Raw genomic sequence first — 13,372 nt, 5'->3', positions numbered from 1 at the left:
CCCCCTTTCCTTTTCTCCCTTTTCCTGTAGAGTAGTTCAGCTGGGGCTGGAAGGGTTCTCCTCCACCTTCCCCCATACTAAAAAAACGTAGGTTGGTTCCATTTTTTATTGTTCTGCTGGACTGGGAAATAAACCATATGCTTTAGCATTTTGAATAGCTAAACCAAGCCGAAAATTGAGCCAGGGCCTCTTTTCCCTCCGCCTACTGGACTTCGTTCGGGGTGGGGTTATTCCTCCAAATGTTCCAGCAGACTTGGCATTAGCTTAATGCTCCTGCCCTGGGGCAAAGTGAGGGGTGAGGGGAGAAATGTCAAGGGCTTCAGAGCCAAGTGGGGCTGAGTGAAGTGTGGAGTGGGAAGCTGGCTTCTGAAACCTACCCCTCCCCTGGATACCAGGCAAAGGCAATGAGAGTCAGAACCAGCTGATGCCGCCGCTGCTGCTTCCCGTTTCCAGGGTGAAATTTTCACAGCAGCTAATTCTAAAGGGAGGGGGAAAAAATCCCCAGCCAGCAGCGAAGAAGATCCTATCAACCAACCCAAGCAATGTAACCTTTTAGGAAAGCTTTTCAGAGAAATCCGCATTTTAAAAGCCAGCATTCACGGCCCCAAATACGGGGCAAGAATCAGAACTGGTATGAAAATATGAAAAGGCTCTTTTCACCCTGAGTGTTTGAAACGATCCGATGAGCATAGGAAGTGGCTGCCAGCACTCTGGCGGCAGTTCGTGCCGCCGCCGCCGCCGCTGCTGTTCCTCGCAGAGGGCTGGACAGAGCTAGTCCCGGTTTCAGCACCCTCGGCGTTGGACAGCTCCCTGCACGCCGCACCGCCGCCTGCTTGCTTTTTCCCACTCCGTCTTTGCATTACTGGAGATGCATCTAAATTACGTCCTGTTCAACAACAAGTAGATTTCCCCCCCTGTACGGGAATTACAGTAGACGATTCTCTCGATTAAACTGCATTTTCGTCTTTACGGATTTGGCCGTCAGGCGTATTTATCCCGATCTCCCCCCCTTTGCAGGAACGAATCTTTGGGAACGTGGTCCACCCAGGGATGTAAAACTGTGCTTACCGATGCATCCCATACGAAATGCTTATGTGATCGTCTCTCTACCTTCGCCATTTTGGCTCAGCAACCTAGAGAAATAGTAAGTAACAAAGGGAAAACACGGGCTTAATGCAAAGGCAGGGGCATTGTGGAGAGTGTTTCTCCAGGGAGCTGCATTTGAAATGGGGAAATGGAAAATGTTGCAGGGTGGCAAAATTGGGTTTCTCTCCTCTTTAGCTACTGTAGCTTGGTGAAATGAATTCTAGTTGGTGTGATATAACTATTCTACTCAATTTTGTGTTTTCTAACTTGAAATTTCTGCAGCATAGTTTTGAGAATTACTCCAGTCATTTTACTAATATGCTGCAAACTTTCAAATAAAAATAATTGCCAACTTAACCTTTATATTTAAACTGGAAAGCTATTCTGAGAAAATAGTGGAAATAACGTTGGTAGTAGATTGAAGACCCCACACATGATAGCCAAACACATTGGATATCTGCATTGGATATTTTCAGTACAGACATCCTGGGGGTTTGGGGGGGGTGGGGGTCATCTTTTGGTTAGCTCTCTCTCTCTCTGTTTTATTAAACGAAGTTTTCATGAAAGCATGGTCTGTCAGAAACTGTAAAATAAATCCTTAAAAGTGTTTAGATTTATAGAACTAGTTTTAGGAAGAAAAAGCTATATAAGAATGCCTAAAAGAAAAATAATACATACATTCACCAAATCTATTTTGAGAAATTATTTCAAAAATTGAAGTACTGAAAAATAATTATTCAGATAAATGTGACTTTCTTTCTAAATTTGGCCTAAATATGCATCACTTTTTTCACTTATTCTGGTGATTTAAAATACCTAGTATAATTTTGTATGTATAGCTAAGATTTTGGAACACACTTGAACACAGAATGCATTTCTTAAAACTTCCAAAATTAAAAATATGGGAACAGATATTAGTAGTTAATGATATGTTAGTATCCTGGAAAAGAAACCTTCAGTGAATGCTTATGATATTTATGCATGTTTTAAAAGATATAAAGCTATTTTCAAGGTCATTTATTTGGGTCCTGATACTGAAAATTACTTCAATATATTTTGTTGATGGAAAAATCATGAAACACATTTGAAGCTCTTGCACTTGAAATTTGATAGTCTTCTATATCTTTAGAGGCCAAACAAGTGATATTAAATGAGAGACTACTTAGAACAAAGTTGTCAAAGCTAGGAAAGTTTGAAAAATTTACAATCTTCATGAACTAGATTTAGGGATCCTGATTTTCTGTAAATTGAAAGATTGAGATAGATTTTAACATAATACATATTGTGAAATCTTTGGGCTGTGATTAGTTAAAGAATAATGAATGCTGCTTCAAATTTCAGCTAGAGAACAATTTAACATGGGAAGGTTGACCAAGTAAGTTGCAGTTCTTTATTTCAGAACACAGTCAGTAGATCATACACCACAATCAAGCCTGTACAAGTCCGTGGCCTGTATTACTTCCCAGTGGGAGCAAGAAGAGAGCTAGACTGAGTCATTTTAGGGGCAGGGAATACAGGAACTGAGTGGTGGCTCCTTGTGTAATTATCTGGTAACTACAATACAACCACAGTGTTGGCTATTTTAGAGTGATGTTATTGTTGCTTCATTGGCATCTTTTCATTTTAATTTATAATATTTTTCCATCTTTGTTCCATTTTAGATCATGGAATCCTCTGGTACACCTTCAGTCACCCTAATAGTTGGCAGTGGCCTTTCTTGCTTGGCCTTGATCACCCTAGCAGTTGTCTATGCAGCATTATGGAGGTGAGTAATCAATTGATACACTTGAACTACAATGCTTAGTTGTTAAGAGTTAAATTAGGGAATGTGATCATCATTATATATCTCCTGTCCCCTTAATTTGATGAAAACTGTATTTTTACAACAGTTGTAATTGTTTTGATTGAGCGGTAATAAACGAGCTGTGTTTACCTAATTTTTCTGTCTATATTTGCTGGTGGTGAGAAAATAAACAAAACACATGCACACACTTTTTTCAATTGATTCTAGCTTTCAACAAGTTGATTACCTCTAAGCATGATACTCCTATACCCAATTGTCAGGTCCATGTGTGGGTCCTATTGAACCAAATTTCTATTGAACTTGAGGATTTGACTGAATATGTACTACACTTTACCTATTATAAGAAATATGGTCTCCAATTTCCTAAATTTCGAACACATGCTTTCTATATGTTTTTGACAATGAATGAACCTTCTGTAAGATGCGCCTATATAACACTATGTTGCTCTAGAAAGGCCTCTTGGTTGAGCACTTCAATAGATCAGATTTTGACAAATTGATTAAATGAAGTCAGAAGAAAATGCATAAATCAGAAAAAAAGGGCTGAGAAAAATTTGTATCCAAGCATTTGAAATTATATCTGATTTTATTTAGAAATTGCTATTCCTCAATATTTGATATAGGCTATTACTAAGGACTCCATCTGTGAGGTTCTCTATAGCTACTCACATACTTATAACCAGTACAAAACCATATGACCAAACTTTCCAATGGGATTTTAAAGTTTTAAATGTTCAGCTTTTATATCCATTTGATTATTAAGACATGTTTTAAAAACATATTTACTATGTCAGGAGGAATATCATTATTTATCATTTGCTGAATATTTAAACTACTAATATTGCAAAAATAAACATTTCTGCCCCAGAGATTTTGCCAATTGTGTAAATAAAAAATCAAGATAAAAAGCAGTTGAAACGAATTATCTTTTAATAAGGAAAAAGCGTTGGATTTATTCTTTTTTTTGGTAAATCATTGTTTTCCGTTGTACTCTTTTGAAGAAAAAGTAATTTTCAAGGGATATTTGAGTTGTCAAAGATATTCATATTTCTTATGCTTCACAACACAGCAAAGTACGTACACATGCTTGGCCCATCTTCACAAATAGAATTGAAGTTCTCCCTGTTTGTGAAGGAGCCACCTTGTCATGGAACATTGACAAAGTGGGAAATCTTAAGAGATATGGCCTATTCCAGAAAAAACCAAAAGAATGCTTTGTTATTCTAGTCCTGTCATTGTAGACAATAGTTCATGGCACTGTCAAATAAGCATTGTCCCGTAAAGTAAGAGCAAGCTGGGCAAAGTCTGGGAAGAAAACCTTTCCCTCTCACATTACCTGAACAGCACTTTCTGAAAACCGAGAGAGTGTCCCTGGGTCAGGACACTAGGTCATCACAATGGCATCATAATTTATACTCAGTAAAGTATTTAGAACAACATTCCATTTCTTAGCACTAAGGACACCAGCACCGTTCATTCTACCTATGGGGAACCACATAATGAGCACTACCAATATAACTGATGGGTAAAATTTGTCTGAGAAATACAGATTAATTAGTCCATGATAAATTTTTCGTATGTCTGGGGAAATGACCTACTACAACTGTTTTCTATGATTAACTAATTACCTTCAAAAGAGCTATCAAAACTTGACATGAATTGAGAAGTCTAGGGGCAAGTATGAAGAAATGCACTGATCTGAGTTCCTTAGTTGGCGGTCACAGACACACTGCCCACTTTTTACATTACTCCCCAGTATGGGTCTAAAAGACCAGAAGAATTGGAGTAGTGTGATAGAACTGTCAAGACTCATGAATTATTACATGAATCTGATAGCTTGAAGAATGTAATACATTATGTAAATACCTAATTTATATTAGGTGTAACCTTATTATATGGTAAAAAGTGAATTAGGACTTTGTCACTTTTTATCTAATTATGAACCTGATTTTTTTTTAAAGATTTGCAAAATGTTCGTGTCAGAATTTATATATATATATGTATTATATATAAATTATATATATATGTTATCTTTTTAAATTAGTGGTACTACATGTAGCTTCTGAGAAGCAATACACAAAGTTATTTCCTATTTACAACTAGATTCTGTAGCGTTATTTTGAGACATCAATGAAAAATTGAGTGTCCTTTTAATAAATATATCGAAATCATGCATTCACAATTTTGTTTCAAGCTTCACACATGGCATAAAAAGTTTTAAAAGTGGTGACATTTTATAGCAATTTTTTTGTATTGTAGCAATGTGACTTAATGTTGATGAACATGGAACCAGTTCAAGATTCTTAAAGGTGATCAATTCTAGAGAACTATTATTATGATTCTCCTATGTATGAAGCAAATAATACTACTGAGACCCCTATTATAATATCTGTGATGTCATGAAGCCATGAATACCACATATGAGATCAACTTTGTGCCACCTTTAAACATTTTGTTACACCCGTAACCCACAGAAAGGAGCACTTTAATGTTTGATAATATCTTCCATGTTGCATTGTATAATCTATTATAGTTTTAGCTATTAAGAATGCAAGGATGAGGCTAAGTAATATTTGAGGCCATCTTGTGTTGAGGCTCAACCTAAGTTAATCATATTTGGGTTTGTTTCATGAAAAAAAGAAATTTCTAGTTTCCTATAAAGTGTATTTGTATTTTTCTCTTGTTTTTTGTTTGCTTTCTGATTTGAAATATATGATGGTTTGTGGGCCTGCTGCTTAAATACTCCTCAAAAACAGAGAGATTCACTTTGATAGATGTTTCTCTTTCAAAGACTGCCTCCAGTTCTTGGGCAGCCCCATCTAATGCTGCGCAGGAGAGCCCCCGCCTACTGTGGAATGTTATTCCACGTTCGAGTACAAATTGAGCATGCTCAGACACACAAGTACAAGTGTGTCTTTCTGTTACTGTCACTCAGGGATTTACCACCGGGTATAGTAAAGCAAAATATCTGCCACCCTTTCAGGGTAAATAGCTGGTGGAACATTTGATTCCAAGCAGTTTTCTCCCTGGCTTACATGCTTGGTGCACTTGAAAAGTTGCAGAATAGACTGTTTAGAAACATTTCTTGGTAAGGGTAAAATGTGGCAAGGGCTATTTCATTTTTCAATCTAACGGCAAATTATTTGTGAATCAGATTAGTTTGTAGAGAGATTTTTTGCCCCAATTTTCAGGAATTGAAATATATAAAGAGTAACAGCCTGACTACATACAGATGTTTCAATGTATGAAATGGTAGATGGGGGCGGGGGGGAAACTGGTCATGGCTTCATGAGCGTGATGGTCTTTTTCTTTTAGTAATCACCAAGGATCCTTTTGAGTCCCTGTGGGATGTTTATTTTGTTGTTTTTCTTGTTGCTGTCTCAGTTTCTGTTGGTTGATTCAGATGGTAATACTTAACCTGTTACGTACAGAATGCATATGGGTGTGTGTTATAAAGGTGCATTATACTAGTTGTCACATCAATGTTTCCTATTATTAGTTAAAAAAGGTTATACAGGAAGCACATGTGCAACTTGAACTTAGGCACATTTGCCAACATGTCCATTCAAATATCTAAGGAGAAAGTAATTTGGAAGCACATTTGCACATTCTATGCCACTATACCATTGGGTCTCTGAAGCAACATTTATTTAAAAATCTCTCTTCCATATTTTTCCTGTGTTAGTTTGTTTTTCCCCTTGATGAGCTTTGTTGATTTTCCAAAATATAAAAAGTTGTTTCTGTTGAATTTTGAAGTTGCACACTCTTTCTCTGGCTAGGTACATACGTTCTGAGCGGTCCATAATTCTGATTAACTTCTGCCTGTCGATCATCTCATCCAACATCCTCATACTGGTTGGACAGACTCAGACGCATAATAAGGTAGGACTGATAATTAATCTAATTCCATTGGTGTGCTTGTGTTTTGACACAGAACTGGTTATTGATAATCTGAACATTTATTCTAGATAAAATGGAGAATGGATCAAATTCATTTTAAAAGCAAGATAATTTTATTGGCTTATGAAAATCATTGTCTATGCCCATCCAGAAATATCGTCATTGGCTTAATTTCTTAGGGGTTGAGCAGCTGTTCTTCAGAGCCCAAAATTTTGATTTTGATTTTTAAACATGGTATGAAAGCTCTTTGTGTTGAAAGCCTGGAGACAGCAAATACGCAAGCTTTGACTCGTTATTTTGTGTTTTGGCCTGGTTAATTAACATATCGACTCTTACATTGCGTGCAGGAGTAGCTTGTAAATTGCTCTTGAGCATGAACCTAAAATATGTCCTAATCAATACTGGAAGTGTGTATTAAGTGGAAGTTACTGGAGGTTTTATGCCTTTTTGGTTTTTTTCCTTTATCAAAATGTGTTTTGGTAATTAGCCAAAATGGCAGTTTAACCGCATAGGCACTTTTCGTGGGATGTAAGAGTGTATGTCCTATTTATGTGAATTGACTTGAGTTGAATAGCTATGTCTTTTCCAGAAATGATCCTCAACTCTAAAATATATCTCAAGAAACCCATTAGAGCAATCTTAGGTGATTTTACCCCAGCCTGGAAGGGATTTTGTTAAATACTGCCTTGATCATTTGTTTGTCAGTTAACCACATGGTTTTAGGCCTGTTGTTGTTTTTCAAACATAGAAGTCAATAATTAAACTTTACAATATACACTAAAATTAACTTTTCAGTTGGTTCATTTAATACGTTGGCTATCAGTACAGGTTTTGGATTGTCTGTTTACATGGCTAATCTACATTCCGGATATCCTGGTGCTCACCCAGAGAAACTGGGTAGGGCCTAGAAAACGCGGTGATTCTGATGGAGATCTAGTCTTGAACCACATTGCTAGGAGGAGGCCACCAGCTCTTTAATAAGAAAACACAGCCAAGTACCTAATAAAGGCTTCAGAGGAGAGGTAAAAATGACCTTAATAAATTTGAGATTGAAATACTTTATATTGTTTTTTTCTTTCCTGTGTCTCCCAACTTAAAGAAGATGAGAAAACATAATATCTATTAAACTATATCCTATGTTATAAACATTATATATAAATGCATATATGTATTTATAAGCATCAAATATATATGCATATATATGCATTTATAGATGCTGTTTTATATATATATATATATATATATATATAATGAGTCCTGATGGAGTAGTGGGTTACAAGCTGAGCTGCTAACCTCAAGATCAGCAGTTCTAAACCACTAGCTGCTTTGCTGCTCTCTGGGAGAAAGATAAAACAATCTACTCCCATCAGGAGTTAGAGTCTTGATCACCCATAGAGGTCGCTCCACTCTACCCTGCAGGGTTAAGGGCTTTCCATGAGTTGGATTTGACTTGGAATCAATGAATGAGTGACTGAAGTACATGGGAAAGAAAAACAGGGAGAAAATGGTTCAAAGGTAAGGGGAGTGCTTCTATTGATATTGGAGGAGGAGATTGAAAAGTACCAATTCAGCAGTGGTGGAACAGATAAGGGGGCACATGGGCATGGCCTGGTCAGGTTAGGGGAAGGGAGAGCGAGCGGGAAGGAGCGCAGCAGCCCAAAGAAGTAAGTAAGACTGAGAAGTAAGACTGTATGTCCTGAGGATGTTTTAGGCTGCTCCTGTCACCACTCAACTCTTTCTTGGTCTCTTGGGCTAGACTTTAGAGCCCTCAGAAATGCTCATTTCTTGATTCATGCTCACAATTCTTTTTCCTTAAATCTCCATCCAGAAAGGGAGGTTTCCCCCGAAGCAAAATAAAGCAGACTTCAAGTCAGGTTTAGCCCATAGTTTCAGGATTTGTTTTCACCCACAGCCTCCTTTCCTGACTTTTTTAACACTTCAAGCACTCAAATAATTCTCCTGGTTAGACTATGCAAATCTGCATCATCTTCAGTAGAAAATATGCTTTTGGAACTATTTCATGCTGTGTGGCAAAGTTTTTATAAGTTCTGAGCAAATTATGGAATATGGAATTTCCTGCAAGGTTCACTACTGCACACTTATAGTGATCTAAATCAGTGCCATCCAAATAGAACTGTAATGCAAATGATAATCCACATTTTATATGTAATTTGAAACTTTCCGGAAGCCATATTAAAAGAAAGCCTTTTTAAAAAGTAAATCCATTTTAGCATTTCAGTATACTCCAAATATTATTATTTCAACATATAATTGATATGGACAATATTAACGTTGTATTTCATAATTTTTCAATTAAGTATTTGAAATCAGGTATATGTTTGACCTTCACAACACATCTTAATTTGGACTAACCACATTCCAAATGCTCAACAGGTGCTTGTATCTAGTGACTATCCTATTGGACAGTATAAACTATAATTATTTTCAGAAGCTAAACCAGTCTTGAGAAATTACATCGTGCCTGCCCGTTTTGACCTTCCCAGAATTTCAGTGCCCTCCTTTCTAGGAAAAATGTCTTTTTTGCTACACACAAAAATTGTGAATATGTCTCAAAGATAGGATAAGACGTGTAGTTTCACTTTTCATTTCTGATCATGAGGAATGACTGGTGTATTCTTATTATTTAAAAAACAAAATCAAAGCCATTAACTTGATTTGCTTTACAGCCACGGTGCTTTTGTGAGAGATGATAGGTTTTGGGGATGCTAAAGAAAATGAGACATTAATGGTTTTCTCTAATGCTATGATCCTATGTTAATTTTACACGAACAGTTCTGAGCAGAGGAACTAGCAAGCTTAGCACAATTTGCGATGAAAATCCTAAAGGGGCACACACACACACACACACACAAATAAAACACTAGTATATACTGCTAGTCACTCTCAGAAATATCAAGGTTGGAGGAATCATATATTTCATTATGATCTGTGTATTGAATTGAATTAAATTAATTCCCTTTATTTTCTACATGAGATTTTGGTGTGTGAAAGGCCATACATGTTTTATTGTAGTGGTAGGAATGCTTAAAACAAAAAAGAACAGGAACAATGTATAGCGTGTTACCCGTGTAAAACGAGGATCTGCAGAAACTCAGGGATGCATTAAACAGACGCATGATAGCGCTCAGGGATGGCTGTAAATGCTTTAGCTTGTACCCAGGACCTCTTCACCACTTGATTAAACTCTCCTCTGTTAATGGAGGTCAATGGTTGGAATCCACTCACTGCTTTGTAGGAGAAAGATGGGAATTTCTGCTTCCTTACAGCTTTGGGCCCTTGAAAACCATGTGGGACAGCTCTACTCTGTCCCTTAGGGTTGCTCCATATCAGTGTCAACGTGATGACATGGAGTTGGCTTGGTTTCTAGAACACCTTTACTGCTCGTGTTGCCGTGGGATAAACACCGGGCTGCTTACTACCCGGTCTGTCATTCAAATCCAACAGCCCCTCCATAGGAAAAAGATGAGGCTATCTGAACCCTAAAGATTTGGTCTCAGAAACCTTATACAGAGTCACTATGAGCCGGAATCGACTAAATGGCAAGCAGGTTTGTTTGGGGGTTTGCTGCCTTGGGCATTCTGTCATCGATAAGTGCCTGCTAAGTTTTGGTTTATGCTATAATACTTGCAACTTGGAAAAATGGAAACATTCCATAGAGCTTTTTGGTGAACAGGTTATTTGAAACTGTCCTTTGAGTTGTCCTGGGTAGTTGGAATGTATGAAAATTGTTCTCTGAGGCTGCTGTTCAGAGTAGTTTTGAAGTGGCCTACAGGGCTTCTTCTCTGAAATGAGTGTTGAAATAGAACTCACCTGATTATCTCACTACTGTGGATCCCTGCTTACTTTTAGTTTGGATGGGAACAAAGTGAAATCATCCATTGTTTAAAATACGATGTATTAAAATATTTAAACTGCAGATTCATTTGCCATAGCAAAGTAAGGAATCAATGCAAGTTATTATATCTCTTTTTAAAATTCAGTTGTAAAATTTAATTATAGTTCACTTCATTATATTTTGAGCTTTCTTTTAATGTGACATTACCCTTTACTCTCTTTTATGCATTTAAATTTTCAACTAAGGTATTTCTCTATCTTAAAGGTTGCTTATTAGTAAAGAGTTTTCTTTGCACCTTAAAGTATGCACATATCTTTTGATGTGACATGTAGACTATTTTGGGAACTACTGTTTTGCAGAAAGCAAAGATTATCTTTGGAACAAATAAATTCAGAGCCTGGTATTTTCTTCAATCGTATCTGTTTCTTCACAAAAGGCTTTGAAGTGATTTACTATATTAGAGTGCACCCAGCACTCCTTCTCACTAACCAAAGCTAAGTTCTGGCAAACACTGGTTTTGGTGTTGCTCTTAGATAACATCAACACGCAAGATGCTGGGAATACCGTTCTCTTCCACGAACCCACTACCTAATTTTAAAGAAGGCAAACCGAAGTCCAGATTTTGACATGCATATTGATATCTATAAAGCACTGATTGTCAACAAATGAGGAATAAAATCTGTCTGTAAACTCAATGAACTCTTGGGCCTTTAGCTGTGTTAACTTCATTATGTATGAAATGTTCTAATGTAGACAGGGTTTTGTGCCTTTTGGTCAGCATCGCCCAATCAGAAATCTTCCTAAACTAATGGTTAGGCACAGAATGCTTAAGGTTAAAACCATGGGCCCCATCCTTAAGAAGTGCAGTATATAGGTGTCAGTGAAATAAAATATACAAGCAATTCAAGAATAAAAAGTGTTTATATGATTCAATCCACATATCCTCAATACCTTTATTTTACCAAAAGAGATCCATCAATACATGATCATCATAATTAACCACATATTCTACCTATATAGCCTCATCTTTTATATCCAATTTGATAAAGGATTGGCTGTGACAAATGCGCATGGATCACCAGGAATTGTATGTTCCACTTGACTTTCTGGAATGCCAGAAAGTCAGCCTACTTGGTACATTCCTGAATACTCCAAGAATTAAGATCAATTTACTGGTATACGTGGACATACTGAGAGCACCAAAGTTTAATAAAAAAATTATAGGCACTAACTTGTACATAAGAAATGTACAAAACAATGGAATCAAATATGAGAGGAAAGTTAGATGCCAACTTTACTTCTAAGAAATCTGGAGACCAACAAAGAGCCCTTACTGATAGATAAAGTCAAGGGAAGCTTTCATGTCTGAGACAAACATTTTCCTTAGCACTAGTTAGGAACCATTTATGTCTTATGTCTTTTGTATGGCACACTGAATTATATGAAGGGCTGTGTCATGTTTCCAAATAACCTTTGAGGGTATTTCCATCACCATGGTTGAGACTGTCTGAAAACTAAGCTGTGGCAGCAGGTGACATGTCCCTTAAGTTAGACTGCCAGGCCTTTTCGTGGCATCACAGTTCTAGAAAATGTTTTTACTTGTAGGTTTCCAGGGGTACGCAGACAGCTTCTCCAAGTTGTGTGGAAGGGCGAGAAGATTGGCCTGTCACTCTCAAATATGAAATACGTCTACAAAAATCACTTCTCCTGACTGCCTTCACCTCCCTGTCTTCTGCAGCTTCCTCTTTCTGGTACAGTGTGGCCTCTGCTAGCAAGTTCTTTGAGCCACTCCACTTCCTCCTGATCAAATCTGAAGGGACTCTGCTCTTTCTCTTCGCACGTTCCGCCCTTTCTCTCTGCAGGACACCTCTCCACCCTTGTTAGACGCTGGTTTCTTCTCTCCTCGTTGGTTTTCTCTTAGGCCTCCTCTGTCATGGCCTGTCAGTAAATGTTAGGGCCCATCCATAGTCTCTGTTTCAGAGCACGTTGTCAACCTCACGTCATCTGCAAACACCCTCTTGCTTCATTTTGTGCTTATGACGATGTCAGCTTGGGGACGGCATTTGACTTCGTGCCAATGGGCTCTCTCATCAACATGGTGTGTCTGCGTCTGTGTCGGCCATGTGTCTTTTAAGATTTAATACACGTCCTCCTTCAACTGAAAAAGGGAAAGATGCTATGTGTTCATTTTGTGGTTTATTTAGAGATCACAAACTAGAAGGTTGTGGTCCTAATGGAAAATTTGTGTTTGTTTGTCACTATGGCAGAATTGTGTTTTTAAAAAGAAAGCCAACCTCGAGTTTCAGTACCTTTAACTCACCTGTTGCTACCATGTCTTTTGTCATAGACACAACTGCTTCACACATTCACTCACAAGTGTGATCTCCGAAGACGTGTGCTTTCAGCTTCTCTGAAGGAGTATTGAATATGCGTATACAGTGACCCATGTTTCCCTCCTGGTACTGTTTGAATCAGCCAGCCGCTTTCACTGATATTCATTGCTGGTTGCTCCTCGCGTTGTTGTTGTTAGATGCTAGTGTGTCATTTCTGAACCCTAGTGACCCTCTGACAATAGTCAGATACTACCCTCATGATGATTGGTGCGTTTGAGTCCATTGTTGCAGCCACAGTGCCAGTCCACCTCATTTAGTGTCGTCCTGGGAGAGAGCTCTTACTTGAGTTGTCATGGTTACCAGCAGGTGATTTTTTTGGCCACGTAAGCATCC

General features: G+C 37.7%; 1 protein-coding gene across 3 annotated transcripts in view; it reads left to right on the top strand.

Moving 5' to 3' along the window:
* The window catches only part of ADGRB3 (adhesion G protein-coupled receptor B3), a 513,164-nt gene that overhangs the window by 346,128 nt on the left and 153,664 nt on the right, over window positions 1-13,372 (top strand). For all 3 annotated transcript variants that reach the window (XM_045294359.1, XM_030886780.2, XM_045294360.1), the window contains exons 15-17: window positions 1,018-1,144; window positions 2,748-2,851; window positions 6,670-6,772. In XM_045294359.1, the coding sequence (XP_045150294.1) occupies window positions 1,018-1,144; window positions 2,748-2,851; window positions 6,670-6,772 (334 nt within the window). The remainder of the gene's footprint in view (window positions 1-1,017; window positions 1,145-2,747; window positions 2,852-6,669; window positions 6,773-13,372) is intronic.

The sequence above is a fragment of the Echinops telfairi genome, unplaced genomic scaffold, assembly GCF_000313985.2.
Source record: "Echinops telfairi isolate 266 unplaced genomic scaffold, ASM31398v2 ScPeMD7_3533;HRSCAF=4204_0, whole genome shotgun sequence".
In the NCBI taxonomy this organism is placed as follows: Eukaryota; Metazoa; Chordata; class Mammalia; order Afrosoricida; family Tenrecidae; genus Echinops; species Echinops telfairi.
Note: the sequence above shows the minus strand (reverse complement) of the source record. Positions and strands in the feature narration are given on the sequence as shown.